The sequence below is a fragment of the Aulonocara stuartgranti genome (genome assembly GCF_965226115.1).
Source record: "Aulonocara stuartgranti genome assembly, chromosome: 5".
NCBI lineage: Eukaryota > Metazoa > Chordata > Actinopteri > Cichliformes > Cichlidae > Aulonocara > Aulonocara stuartgranti.
This window is the reverse complement of record NC_138943.1, coordinates 34,110,166-34,123,185: the sequence shown is the minus strand read 5'-3', so window position 1 is coordinate 34,123,185 and position 13,020 is coordinate 34,110,166. Positions and strand designations below refer to the sequence as shown.

General features: G+C 39.2%; 2 protein-coding genes across 4 annotated transcripts in view; both read left to right on the top strand.

The window, feature by feature from the left end:
- LOC309706776 (uncharacterized protein) overlaps nt 1–13,020 on the top strand; it is a 217,420-nt gene that overhangs the window by 110,129 nt on the left and 94,271 nt on the right. The gene's annotated exons all lie outside the window — the stretch shown is intronic.
- On the top strand, nt 263–12,907 carry LOC309706779 (phenazine biosynthesis-like domain-containing protein 2). 3 transcript variants are annotated; one of them, XM_082533616.1, is made up of 11 exons: nt 1,835–2,019; nt 2,135–2,184; nt 6,304–6,403; nt 9,417–9,515; nt 9,696–9,805; nt 9,934–9,963; nt 10,060–10,148; nt 10,385–10,476; nt 12,212–12,295; nt 12,496–12,558; nt 12,669–12,907. In XM_082533616.1, exons 1-11 carry the CDS (start codon nt 2,004–2,006, stop codon nt 12,779–12,781), a joined length of 846 nt encoding a protein of 281 aa, XP_082389742.1. In that variant the 5' UTR covers nt 1,835–2,003; the 3' UTR covers nt 12,782–12,907. The 3 variants fall into 3 exon arrangements, with proteins under 3 accessions (XP_082389741.1, XP_082389742.1, XP_082389743.1); XM_082533615.1 differs by lacking the exons at nt 1,835–2,019; nt 2,135–2,184 and adding an exon at nt 263–439 and having other exon boundaries at nt 12,669–12,903; XM_082533617.1 differs by lacking the exon at nt 2,135–2,184 and having other exon boundaries at nt 1,841–2,019; nt 12,669–12,905.

Here is a 13,020-nt window from a genome sequence, read left to right as displayed (position 1 = left end):
TTCATTTACTCAAAAAGAAGAACATGTTATACGAACTTGACATATTTAAGTTAACAGAACTTTTTAAAGACTTTGAGTATACACTACTTAATCTGTTTAATTACTTTGAACATTCGGGTTTACAGTGGAAACATTGCACGTGAAACTGCATTATTTTGTACTCCTGGTTATTTGTATTCATGTTCTACTCTCTTGTATACCTCATCTGTTTGTATGTTGTACTCACTGATTGATTAATAAAGTTCTTGTTAAAAAAAAAAAAAGCAGTGGGTGCGGACTTTGTCCACCAAAAACGGAGCTGAAGAAGGAGGCTCTTGACTTTTAAGCCATTTTCGTCTTCCTTCGCTTACCTACAATGGAGATACCAGTGTACACGCTGGATTCCTTCACCAATTTGCCGTTCAAGGGAAACCCTGCGGCAATTTGTCCACTTCTGCATGTGAGTAAAACTATTTAGGCCACAGCTTAATGTGTAGTCTGGCGCTATGGCGACCTGCATCGGTGCTTCGCACAAGTGCAGACCAGAGGCAGAAATTCGTTCTGCAAAACAAGCTCGACAACATGTGTTTTTAAAGGTATTTTAACTCAAACAATCTTTTATCAATCAAACCATGAAAATTAAAGTGGGTTTTTTTTGTTTGCTTTCCCCTGAAAACTTTCTTATCACACAAGAACAGATACACACAATAAGATACATCAGCCTGCTGCTTCTAATTAACTTATTTAGTTGTTTATTCTTTTTCAGTCAGCAAACTTCGTCTGTTTGCCTGCCAGAAGCTTACAATCATCTGCTTTAGAAAGATGAACTCAAATGGAGGTCAGTCCACTACTGCCACCTGTGGCCAAGTGCTACTACTAGATTAACTTGTGACATATCTGCAGAAGAAGCTGAGTGGCTACACTTACATCTGGATCATTCAAATCGACCCACAAACATGTTGAAAGATGCAATGACAGCAATGTGGATTGTCAGGACTAAAACCAATCATTAAGTAAAGACAACAGGGATCATTTGTTTCTGTTTATTTAGCATGCACAACATTTGTAGTCTGGCCTCCATTTGAGACTGCTCCAGCTGCTATGTGATAGTCAGTAGATCTGCTACAAATTGCAGATCATATGCAAGTTTTGGAAATAAATCATGAATATTCCTTGCTTAGCATTAAAAGTAAACATTTCTAGCTCTCCCCCACACTCAAACACAGATGACAAACCAACTGACACACCTGAGTCACTCACTTTCTTAAATCCAATCACTCTCACTGGCTCTGTTTATTACTAATCACTGTGTAACAGCTGTAAATTCACGGTAACTGCCATCTCCTTACAAATGTTTATAGATTAACCACAATTATACAACTCATACAAACTCTCTCCAGCCATGTTGTTGTTTTACCTATACTGGCTGAAAATGTTCATTTACAGAGAAAAGACACAGGCAGACTATGCTTACAGGATGTGATGTTACAACACCAGTGAAATATGAATGTGTCATATATTTGTTCAAGACGTATTTCTTTGTTATGGGAAGAAATATTGAAATCATCATGAACAACGGGAGTGGTGATTTCTATAACTTTGTGTATATAATTGTGCATTTCTTACTGATGTAGGCCACAAATAAATACATAATGCCATTTCATTTATTTTAAAGGTTTATTTGCAAGACATGCAAACAGACAAAATAGAAAGTTCCAAATGTATTGTGCATGAAACGAATTCAAACGTGGCGATAGAGCCAGGTGCAGATGTGTCACAAGTTAATCTGGCTGTAGGCTGTGGCGCTCGGCCACAGGTGGAGCTAGTTGACTCGACTCCATTTGAGTGAACACAAAGTAAACTGCACGCTTTAGTTGTGAAGCGAAAACACTGAAATCGGAGCAATAACACGTACGAGGGGAACGATAACGACGACAAGATTCTCCCGATCGTTTGCTCTTGCTGCCCTGTGAACAGCATCGGCGTGGTGTTAATTGTTTGCCGTTTTCACGATCGCCTCCTGCATGAGAATATCACCAGGTACACTCGCGACATTTTTAAACATTTAGTTGTTCATCATGAGCAACAAGATTGAGGTAACCTCACAAATATCACAGATGAAGTATTTGGTGTTTATTTGCTGTTTTGTTGGTAGCGGCTCCTGAAAAGCAAGTCGACCACACATCTGTTCGACCAACCCCTAAGGTATGGAGCGCCAGGACTGCCATAATGAATTAATTAAATACACCATTAAATAATTAATTAAATGTGGCAATAATTAATTAAAATTGGAATTAATTAATTAAATAAATAGTTATGACACATGTAATTAATTAATTATTGACACATTTAATTAATTATTTATGTATTTCACATTTTAATTAATTATTGACACATTTAATTAATTAATTATTGACACATTTAATTAATTATTTATGTATTTCACATTTTAATTAATTATTGACACATTTAATTAATTATTTATGTATTTCACATTTTAATTAATTATTGACACATTTAATTAATTAATTATTGACACATTTAATTAATTATTTATGTATTTCACATTTTAATTAATTATTGACACATTTAATTAATTATTGACACATTTAATTAATTATTTAATGATATATTTATTTATTTCATTTTGGCAGTCCTGGCACCTGGCTCTCATCATGAAATAATTTTATCTGTCAGCCTCACCCATCAAACTCAGGGGGCGGGGTTAACGCTGCCCATGCAGCTTCTCTAACATTTGATTGGTTGCCGTGCAAAGTAAGTCAAAACAGGTCGATCCTAGATAATCGATTGCTTGTGTAGACTTGGGGCAGCCAGGTATCCCAGAATGCAGATCAAATCACAGGCAGCAATGGTGGTGGTGTAGTTTTAAAATACCCCGTTTTTCTGTCACCAGCTACACTTTTAACAGTGTTTTAGCCGCGAATGTCGCGACGTATGTCTGGTCAGGTTGTCAACATAGAACATGTTTGCAAAAGTGCTCAGATGTTTTCAGAGATTTCACTAGCTCTGCTAACAATTAGCATGCAGAGTGCACCGAGGGGGTTACGTTAACCGGTTTGTTTACATATTCCACTCTCCGTGTTCCACATGTTGCATTCGCAGATTCTCATTTTCACCGAACGATCGTCTCTTTCCGCCTGGTCTTGTGTCTCTGTGCTTCTGTAACATAAAGAATGAGCTGACATTTTTCTCACGAAACCAGCGATCAGCTCAACAGACCCTCAGTTTACCTGCATGCATCCTCCTCCTCATCTGTCAGCTGTTTAACACCTGCTGCTAATTCAAGAAACACGCCTACGTTACCTGGTGATAGTCACAGTTTAACTGGGCAGCCGGTGCTCGATATAACGCAATCTCAGCGCATTTTTCTGCACAAGATAAGTAAATATAGTGTTTTCCCCGAGCGCAGAGCTGCTGGAGCTTGTTTCCTTACAGAGCACTTTATAGGCGAACAGCTTCATCAGCGGCTGATGTCCAATCACCGGCACACAGCTTTCAAACCTCAGCTGAGTTTTAGCTCTCAGTGGTTAAACGCTGGACTTCATTCACTCAGGTTTTGTCTGTCGGGTCACGTTTACTTCGCTGTTTTATTTACAACTGAGCAAATCGGTTTGGCTGAGGTTAAAGTTACGTTTCATAACTGCATAGTTTCACAGACGTTTAATGGTTCACTGGCACATGTGTTAGACTGAACTATCATCTAAATATCATCTGTTTTTTAATAGTTATTCAACTGTATTCTAAGCACCAGCTGTCTGTTAGAATGTGATTTTTTTCTCTCTGTTGGCAGACGTATAAAAATGCGCAGGAAAATCTGACGTGCATGGCAAACTTCACCGACGATATTTAGGGAGGAATAAACACACATCAAACATAAATGAACCATTTGCCTGTCTCCATAATTGAGAGAATTTTCTCTTCTTATGTCAACACTCTCTCTCTTTTTTTTTTTTTTTTTTTTTTTTTTTTGCTTTTTCGGTCATGTTATGTTTACCTGTCAAAGGCTTGTTACAAACTATGAAACACATCGTGCAGACTTCTGGATGTTAGAAGAAAACTAATACTGCTCATGAATGAGACTAAAGGCAGGAAGGTGTCCTTTAAAACTAAACATGTTAATAGGACCTCCCTGTTTATATCATAGTTTATGATATAGCACGTGTATTTCAGTAATAGCCTGCTGAGGCCACTATACGTGCTGGCCTCATATCAAATGTGAAGGCAGACTGAGTCTATGTTTGACGTTTGTTTATATCTAATCTTCCTTTTCAAACATTTAAACAGCAGCGAGTCTGCAGCTGAGGGAATACAAACTCAAATTGTCGGAACAGGTTTGCTCGTTTCTTGGATTCATTTGGTGATTTATTAAATCTATAACTGTTATTCTAATCTGCTGCTGAGTCTCTTACACTTTTCTTTATGCTGTATATTTTCACGTCTCTGGAATAGTTGGCAGTTAGATAGTCAGCTGTGAAACTTTGTGTTAACTCATGGAGCTGAGGATATCGTGGATATCGTGGATATGCTGACCTCGCTGCGTGGTGTACAGAGCGAGGTCAGCATGATTAATATTCACAATAAAAATATTAGCCGAACATCATGAAGTCTGTATGTGTTTCATAGTGTCGAACAACCTTTGTACAGTTAAAGCCAGCAGTTACTACATGACGGAAACACCAACTTTATCTCTTTTATGTGTTTATACACAGGTCACGCTGATTACTGAACAAAAACCCAAAGATCAGATGTTAAACAGATTTATTTGCTCTCTCTCCTCCTTAAACATGTTTTTAATGTTAGTTATAATTCAGAATTGGCGACTGAAACACGTAGGACACATAAGAACATCAGGAAATAAAACACCGATAAATATAACCTCAGTAAAAGAAGTCAGCGGGGGTTACTACAGCTGTGTACCGGGGCCTGCGCTTTGTCGGTGGGATTGCTTGCGAGGCGAGCGGGTCTATCCCACGCTTTGCCGTGAGACTGGGCAGACATCTCCGAAATCATCGAAGCACTTTTGCAAAGAGGCTGTATCTTGACAAACCGACCAGACACATGAAGATTAAACCACTACATTCTCGGCTAAAAAAATATTAAAACGGTATTTGGTAACACACAAACAGGGTTTTTCAAAGCTCAGTTCTGTTAGCTTCCACATGCCGGTTGTTGTGTGCTAGAAACAATGGCCACCAGGCCAAAGCAATGGTTTTGACTCGATCAGCGTTAACCCCGCCCCCTGAGTTTGATGGGTGAGGCTGACAGATAAAATTATTTCATGATGAGAGCCAGGCGCCAGGACTGCCAAAATGAAATAAATAAATATATCATTAAATAATTAATTAAATGTGTCAATAATTAATTAAATGTGTCAATAATTCATTAAAATGTGAAATACATAAATAATTAATTAAATGTGTCAATAATTAATTAATTACATGTGTCATAACTATTTATTTAATTAATTAATTCCAATTTTAATTAATTATTGCCACATTTAATTAATTATTTAATGGTGTATTTAATTAATTCATTATGGCAGTCCTGGCGTTCCATACTAAGGAAGCCCGTTTCCGCCACTAAATAAAAACAAAAAAGCTAGTATCCATAACTCGAAATTTCGAGTTATTTTCTCGAAATTTCGAGTTATTTTCTCGAAATTTCGAGTTATTTTCTCGAAATTTCAAGTTACTTTTCTCGAAATTTCGAGTTAGCTCTGCCAATCAAAAATATATGTGAATGAGGTCGCTTTCTTGTTACCCGGAAGCATATGGCGCAGAGGAACGCGCACTCAAAAACGGATCCCAACAAATTGGCGCTTTCACGAGTACGTTTGCTGATAGTAACACCATGTGATTCAGCTAATAACACAGGGACTTCATCATTTGTGAAGCCAGGCTGAAAACACTCAGCAATCTGTGCATTCACGACTGGATGTAATACCGGTAGCTTAGCTGTAGCATTTGTAGCTGAGGGCTTCAGCTTCCGGGTAACAAGGAAATGACGTCATTCATGTAGATTACTGATTGGCAGCGCTAACTCGAAATTTCGAGTTACTTTTCTCAAAATTTTGAGTTAATATGTCGAAATTTTGAGTTAATATGTCGAAATTTCGAGAAAGTAACTCGAAATTTCGAGAAAATAACTCGAAATTTTGACTTATGGATCCTTTTTTTTTTTTTAGTGGCGGAAACGGGCTTCCATAAACCCCAGTTAATCTGGAACCGTGGTCATAGCAGCTCATATCAGTGACACTCATCACAAATATTTATATTTACTCATCAAATCGTGTGTTTCTAACAGGAGCTGAGTGATGACTTGTATTACAAGATAGCAGCAGAGATGAACCTCTCAGAAACTGCTTTCATCACCAGGATTAATCCCTCTGATAGCTTTACTACAGGTATGTCTGTTTTAATTCAGATCACATTTGGGTTGCCAATTCCAAAGCCTCTTAGATTATAATGCTGTAATGGAAAGCTCCCTTTCAAAAGTATACAGTATGGTGTATGATTCACATACTGCTTAAACTTAAAAGTAGTCCCTATAGGTGCAGGATAGAAATTTTTCAATATGGATTAACAAGTTTGTATGACTTTATAGTTATAAGAACCGTAGTATATCGTATTTGCAGAAAATAAAAAAGACTGAAATAAAATAACAAAAACCTGAAAACCTGAATAACATGACAAGTGAAATAAATGAGTCAAGGAAATTGTATGATAGGAAAAAATGGAGTCACTATTAAATAAAGAAGAAGCTGTGAGTAGTGGTGAAGAATTTGCACAGCTGTGAGGCTCTAAGAGAAAATGCCACGTCATTTTGTAATGATGTGAGCTGCAGGAACAGTTAGGAGTGTCTGAATCAAACCAGTGGCTCTGTTAACAAAGTGAGACAACAGACATTTCAGGGTCAAAATACAGTTAATTAGAGAAAAATATCTTTAAATCACCACAAAGTCTATTTCATGGCACTTTGTACCTATTGAGAAATGTCATTCACGAAAGGTTAGCCTTCAGCAAAACTAAACTAGTCCCGTCAGGCAGAATTAAGGACCCACAACCATTAGCAGGAGCTCATTATTTTTCAAGTTTATCTGTTCAATAGCTTATGTTTAGAGAGATCCTATACAGTTAAACACACACAGAGCTGCATTGTACTCACTTTGTGCACAAACTGTCCTCAGCAGTCTGTCGGGTCAAAATGTTACATTGTATGGAGTCCAAAGAACTGTGCAACAAGCTGTCACAGTGAAAAATGCAGTGTGCAGTCGGTCCAAGAGGAATGCAGGTATCATTAACACAAAGACAAAGAAGAAGCAGGAACAGATACAATAAGTTTAACTTCAGACTTAAAAATGTGACTTTTGAAGAAGGTCACCAGAGAACTTCAATCTATACATCTAAAAACCACAAACCAGGCGAGAAATTTGGGTGTAGTGATGGATGCAGACCTAAACTTAGAAAAACACATTAAGACAATAACAAAGTCAGCTTACTATCACCTCAAGAATATATCAAGGATAAAAGATCTGATGTCTCAACAGGACCTGGAAAAACTAGTCCATGCATTCATCTTTAGTAGGCTTGATTACTGTAACAGCATCTTTACAGGTCTACCTAAAAAATCAGTCAGACAACTACAGCTCATTCAGAACTCTGCTGCTCGAGTCCTCACTAAGACCAAAAAAGTGGACCACATCAGTCCAGCTCTGAGGTCCTTACACTGGCTGCCTGTCCGTCAGAGGATAGACTTTAAAGTTCTGATGCTGGCCTATAAAGCTCTGAATGGTTTAGGACCAAAATACATCAATGACCTCCTGACCCAGTATGAACCTGCCAGATCCCTCAGGTCATCTGGATCCGGTCTTTTATCAGTTCCCAGAGTCAGAACCAGACACGGAGAAGCTGCATTCAGCTTTTATGCTCCTTATATCTGGAACAAACTCCCAGAAAGCCTCAGATCAGCTGAAACACTCAGTTTATTTAAATCCAGGTTGAAGACTCACCTGTTCTCAGCTGCATTTGAATAAAGCACCAAATCCACACTTTAAGCTTAAATTTCAAAACTTACATTTAACTACTGATTTTATCTACTGTTCTGATTTTATCTGTTTTGATTTTATATACTGTTGTTTGTTTGTTTGTTTGTTTGTTTGTTAATTAGTTAGTTAATTTGCTTGTTTTATTCAATTTTAAATCATGCTTTTTATTTGTTCTTGTTTCTAATGTCTCTGTAAAGCACTTTGAATCACCTTGTTGTTGAATTGTGCTATACAAATAAACTTGCCTTGCCTTGCCTTGCCTTACTCTGAATTATATTTGCTGAGAAAGGAGAAAAAAACTGGTTGAGCCCATATTAGAGGGAATTACAATAGTCCATATGTAATAAGATCAAAGCATGTATGACTTTTTAAAGAGTGCCTGATATTTAAATTAAATAAGTAAAAAGTGAACCCAAACCATGACAGTAACAGTTCAGTATTCTTCTTGTAATTTGCCAAAAATATCATCTGGCATTTGCAGTTCTCTGCTCACACACAGATGTTGTAGAGCCATCTCCCACATTTTTTCCTCATCTCCCACAATTGAATGACTTCCAGCTATGAGCAGCTTCTCTAAGGCTACGTCCACACTAGCCCGGATAGATTTGAAAACGGCATTTTCATCTGAAAACGCTCTGCATCCACACTAGCGTCTTAATTCGTTTTCACAGAGTTGTGCGTCCACATTGAAACGGCCGAAAACGCTTACGTTCCAGTACTGTGCATGCGTAAAACGCAAGAAGATTCGACCTACCTCATTTCTATCTGCCGTTTATTTACTTTCTGGCTCTTTGAAACGTCGCGGCAAAATGTTGAGGAAAAACACCAAGTTTTTTTTAAATGGACTAACAATGAGGTGGAGTTGTTGCTGCGAGTAACACAAAAGTACAACGTTGCAAAAGCGAGTGAGAATTAAAGAATGTAGAAACTGATATTAATCTTTAATAGGGCTGTCAAAATTGAGAGCAAACAAAACAACTGCTGTGTAATGCCCTCCTCGATCTTTGTTTAATTGGTCACATGACTGCATCATATGACTAACATGTGCCATCGTTTTCGAATGTCTGCGTTTTCAGTCCACACTGCCATGCCAAAGCACCGTCTTCAAATATATGCGTTTTCGAGAGCGTTTTGAGAACGCTGCGTTTTCCTTCGGGGAAAACGCCGTCTCAGTGTGGACGGGAGGCCAATGATGGTTTCTAAATTATAAGGCTTTTTGTCAATCTTTAACCAATAAATCATTAATTGGACCTTGAAGACCTTTGTGGATGTAAGCCAATCACTAACATTATTATCTACACTGCTTAACTCTGTGTATTTGAAACTAATACCAAAACAAAACTGAAAAAAGTCTTAAATGTGTGATTAACAGGATCAAGATTCCGCCTTCGATGGTTTACACCAACTACTGAAGTAGACCTGTGCGGTCATGCCACTCTGGCCTCTGCAGCAGTGCTATTCCAACACATCAGTAAGATGCAACATTTACACATAAAAAGGTTTTTCAAAAAACCAAAAAGTGACATCATGGTGCACTAGAAAAGGCCGCTGGAGCTATTTTAAAAGATGCCTGTAATGCACAATGCAGCTGACTGCAAGAAGGAGCAAAGAGGTGCCAGCATGTAACCATATAATGGATTTTTTCCTTCAGAAAATGTAAATCCCACCCTGGTGTTTGAGACCAAAAGTGGAGATCTTTCCGTCACCCAGAAGGAGGAAGGGTACATCATGGACTTTCCTCTGAATCCCCCCACCAGAGTGGTAAAATAAACTTTTCCTGTTTAGTTACATGAACAATTTAATCAGATCCTGTAATGTAAAAAAACGAGTTCTTGTGTTTTATTAACAGTGTATAAAATGGCTTTCTTTCTGAACTCCCTTTATTTCAGGATCCCAACGACTTCAAAGACACCATCAAGGTCAGAAATCACATTTTTCTGAACAGTTTGAGAAAGTGTAACTACATTCCTGTGTGTGTGTTCAGCTAAGTCTCTGCCTTTACATGTGTGACACAGGCGGCAGTCGGAAACCTCCCGGTTCAGGAAGTTTTATTTTGCTACAACACCAAGAAGCTGCTGATTCGACTGGCTGACAGCTGTGACATGTTGGTTAAAAAACACTTTGCTTGTTGCCAAATTCAAAGGAATCTCAATAGTGGTCCTACTGTTCATGAGATCTTAAACATTTGTTCAGCAACAATCAATTATATTTCTCAGGTGCCCGGCTAGTGGGGCTTATTCATATGTTTAAAGCCCAAACAAATAATCAAGCAACTGGCCTTCTACACCCACTCATCACGTTTTAGTAAATGTATATGTGCTTTTTGTGTATTATCTCCAGCTCTGCGCTTACCGATCTGAAAGTTGACACTGTGGCTCTTGAGAATACTGAGAGAAGTGGAAGATTCTGCGCCGTCATCATCACTATGAAAGGTAATCGGAGCTGTGCGTTTCGTAGAGTTGTAGACTTGCTGGATCGGACCACATGTAGTAATTCCATTAAAATGAAGACGTAACAGTAAAGAATAAACCAGAGGAAACCCAACATGAAGTGTTTAAGCGAGGTGTGGTCCCACCATGTACCATCAGAAAAGCTTCAATGCACCTCTGTTAGAGGGATGAACAGCACTCTGCCAAAAACATTCCCTCATTTGGTGTTTTAATGATGATGGTGATGAAGAGCACAGTCTATGATTCCACTCATAATATAGGCCAGGGGTCCCCAATCCCAGTCCACGAGGCCGGTGTCCCTGCAGGGTTTAGATGTGTCCTTGATCCAACACAGCTGATTTAAAGGTTAACTGACCTCCTCAACATGTCTTGAAGTTCTCCAGAGGCCTGGTAATGAACTAATCATGTGTAGGGATGGGTATCGTTTAGGTTTTATCCGATACCGGTGCCAAATCGGTACTTTTGAAACAGTGCCGGTGCTTAAACGGTGCTCGAACCGGTGCTTAAAGAATGGAGAACACAAACTTTGTCCAAAAACCTCTCATGTTCAGCTGGGTTTTTTTGTAAAAAGATAACAATGTGTGCCTTTTCTGCAGCTATGTGGCATATATGGTATCACTCTTGGTTGGAAGCAGTGCTTAAACAATGGAAAAAACACAAACTTTGTCCAAAAACCTCTCATGTTTAGCTGTTTTCCACTTTTTCTTTGGTCATTTTAGCCTTTTTGGCCAGGGTGAAGGGAGTATCTGCCATCAAACAAGAAGACAGCCGCATGTAGCTATGATGATGTTTGCTAGTTCACCTTACATGCATTAATGTAATAACGTGGTTAGCCTACTCAACGTAAATTACACACGAACAACATTAAGCTACTCACACAGAGAAGAACGGCTGCTGCTGCATCATCATCCTCATCATTTCTGCTACACTGGCAGGGCTAGGGGCCAGGACTCTATTCTTCGGGATTTTGGGGGATGTTGCTCCGGGTCCGATAACTGGCAACCCACCCGACGTGCACGGTGTGAGGTCTCGCAGCAAGCTATCAAATACGGCGCATTTCTCGGCTTTTAAAAAAAAACGCTATGCGTCGCCAGGTGTTTCATCGGATTCTTGGTGTTACCTCCTTTGACAGTATCACAGTATCAGCTTAAAGCACTTGTTGCTGCTGAGTTTGCATCTTTTGCTGTGAAGTACAGCCAGACTTTTGACCGCTTCGCCTTGGACATTTTTAATCTGTAGCTCTGCTCTAACAGAACGTACGTACCTGGCCCCGCCTACTATCCTCGGAAACGTAAAATGATTGGCTAGAAGTGTATCACAGCTCAGGAAAAAAAAGCACCGAAATAAAGCACCGAAATGTGCGCTGCTTTTCGGTCTGGTTACTACCGTTTATGTCAGAACCGGTGCCATCATGGCACCGGACACCGGTACCCATCCCTAATCATGTGATTCAGGTGTGTTGACCCAGGGTGAGATCTAAAACCTGCAGGGACACCGGCCCTTGTGGACTGGGATTGGGGACCCCTGATATAGGCCTTCACTTGGGTTGAGCTCTGGGGAAATGTTTGATCACAGGACAAATGGTGCGCCGATTTCTCCTTTGCCGTCACCATCCTGTGGACTCGTTTGTTGCCCATTTTAATTTGTATAACAACATTCACTGAATGTTTCTGCCAACAAACATTACATATCAAACACTGCTAACATGTGGAAACAGGATCACCTGACTGCCAGCCACGATATGACTTCTACTCGAGAGACTTTTCTCCATGGTTTGGCGTCCCTGAGGATCCTGTCACTGGTAAGATGGTTGCTCTTTACTAGTATGTAATCTATAGACATTATTTCTCAAATAACATAATTCTGACCATGTTTGTGTGTCTAAAAACGTTTACATATAAGCAGCTGGACTAAAGTGATTAAAGAGGATGCATTTACAGGTGTCTTATTACTGAGAGAAAGTGTTAAGCTATTCCTGCTATGCATTCTTTGTTCTGGCAGGCTCTAACCACACAATCCTAGGTAGCTACTGGTCTGAAAAACTAGGAAAGAAGAAAATGCTGGGTAGGTATTTGAACCTTCTCCGCCTTTTACTAATGTGTCATTTATCTGATGATAACAGACGTTGTGTTCCACTTTTATCCATAATTAACCTGCTTATTGTGTCTGTGCAGCTTACCAGTGCTCCAGTCGTGGTGGCGAGCTGGAACTTGAACTGAGGGATGATGGAAGAATCAACATAGCTGGACAGGCCATCACTATTCTGCAGGGAACAATCAAACTGTAGACTGAGACACATCCAAGAAGACGGCGTCTGATGTTCTATCTTAACCATTGTGTCCCTGCAGATAGACACTTTATGGCTCTTGTTTAAAAATTAGATGGCTAAAATAAAAAGAAAAATGGTAAATGGTAAATGGCCTGTATTTATATAGCGCTTTACTAGTCCCTAAGGACCCCAAAGCGCTTTACATATCCAGTCATCCACCCATTCACACACACATTCACACACTGGTGTGTGTCCTG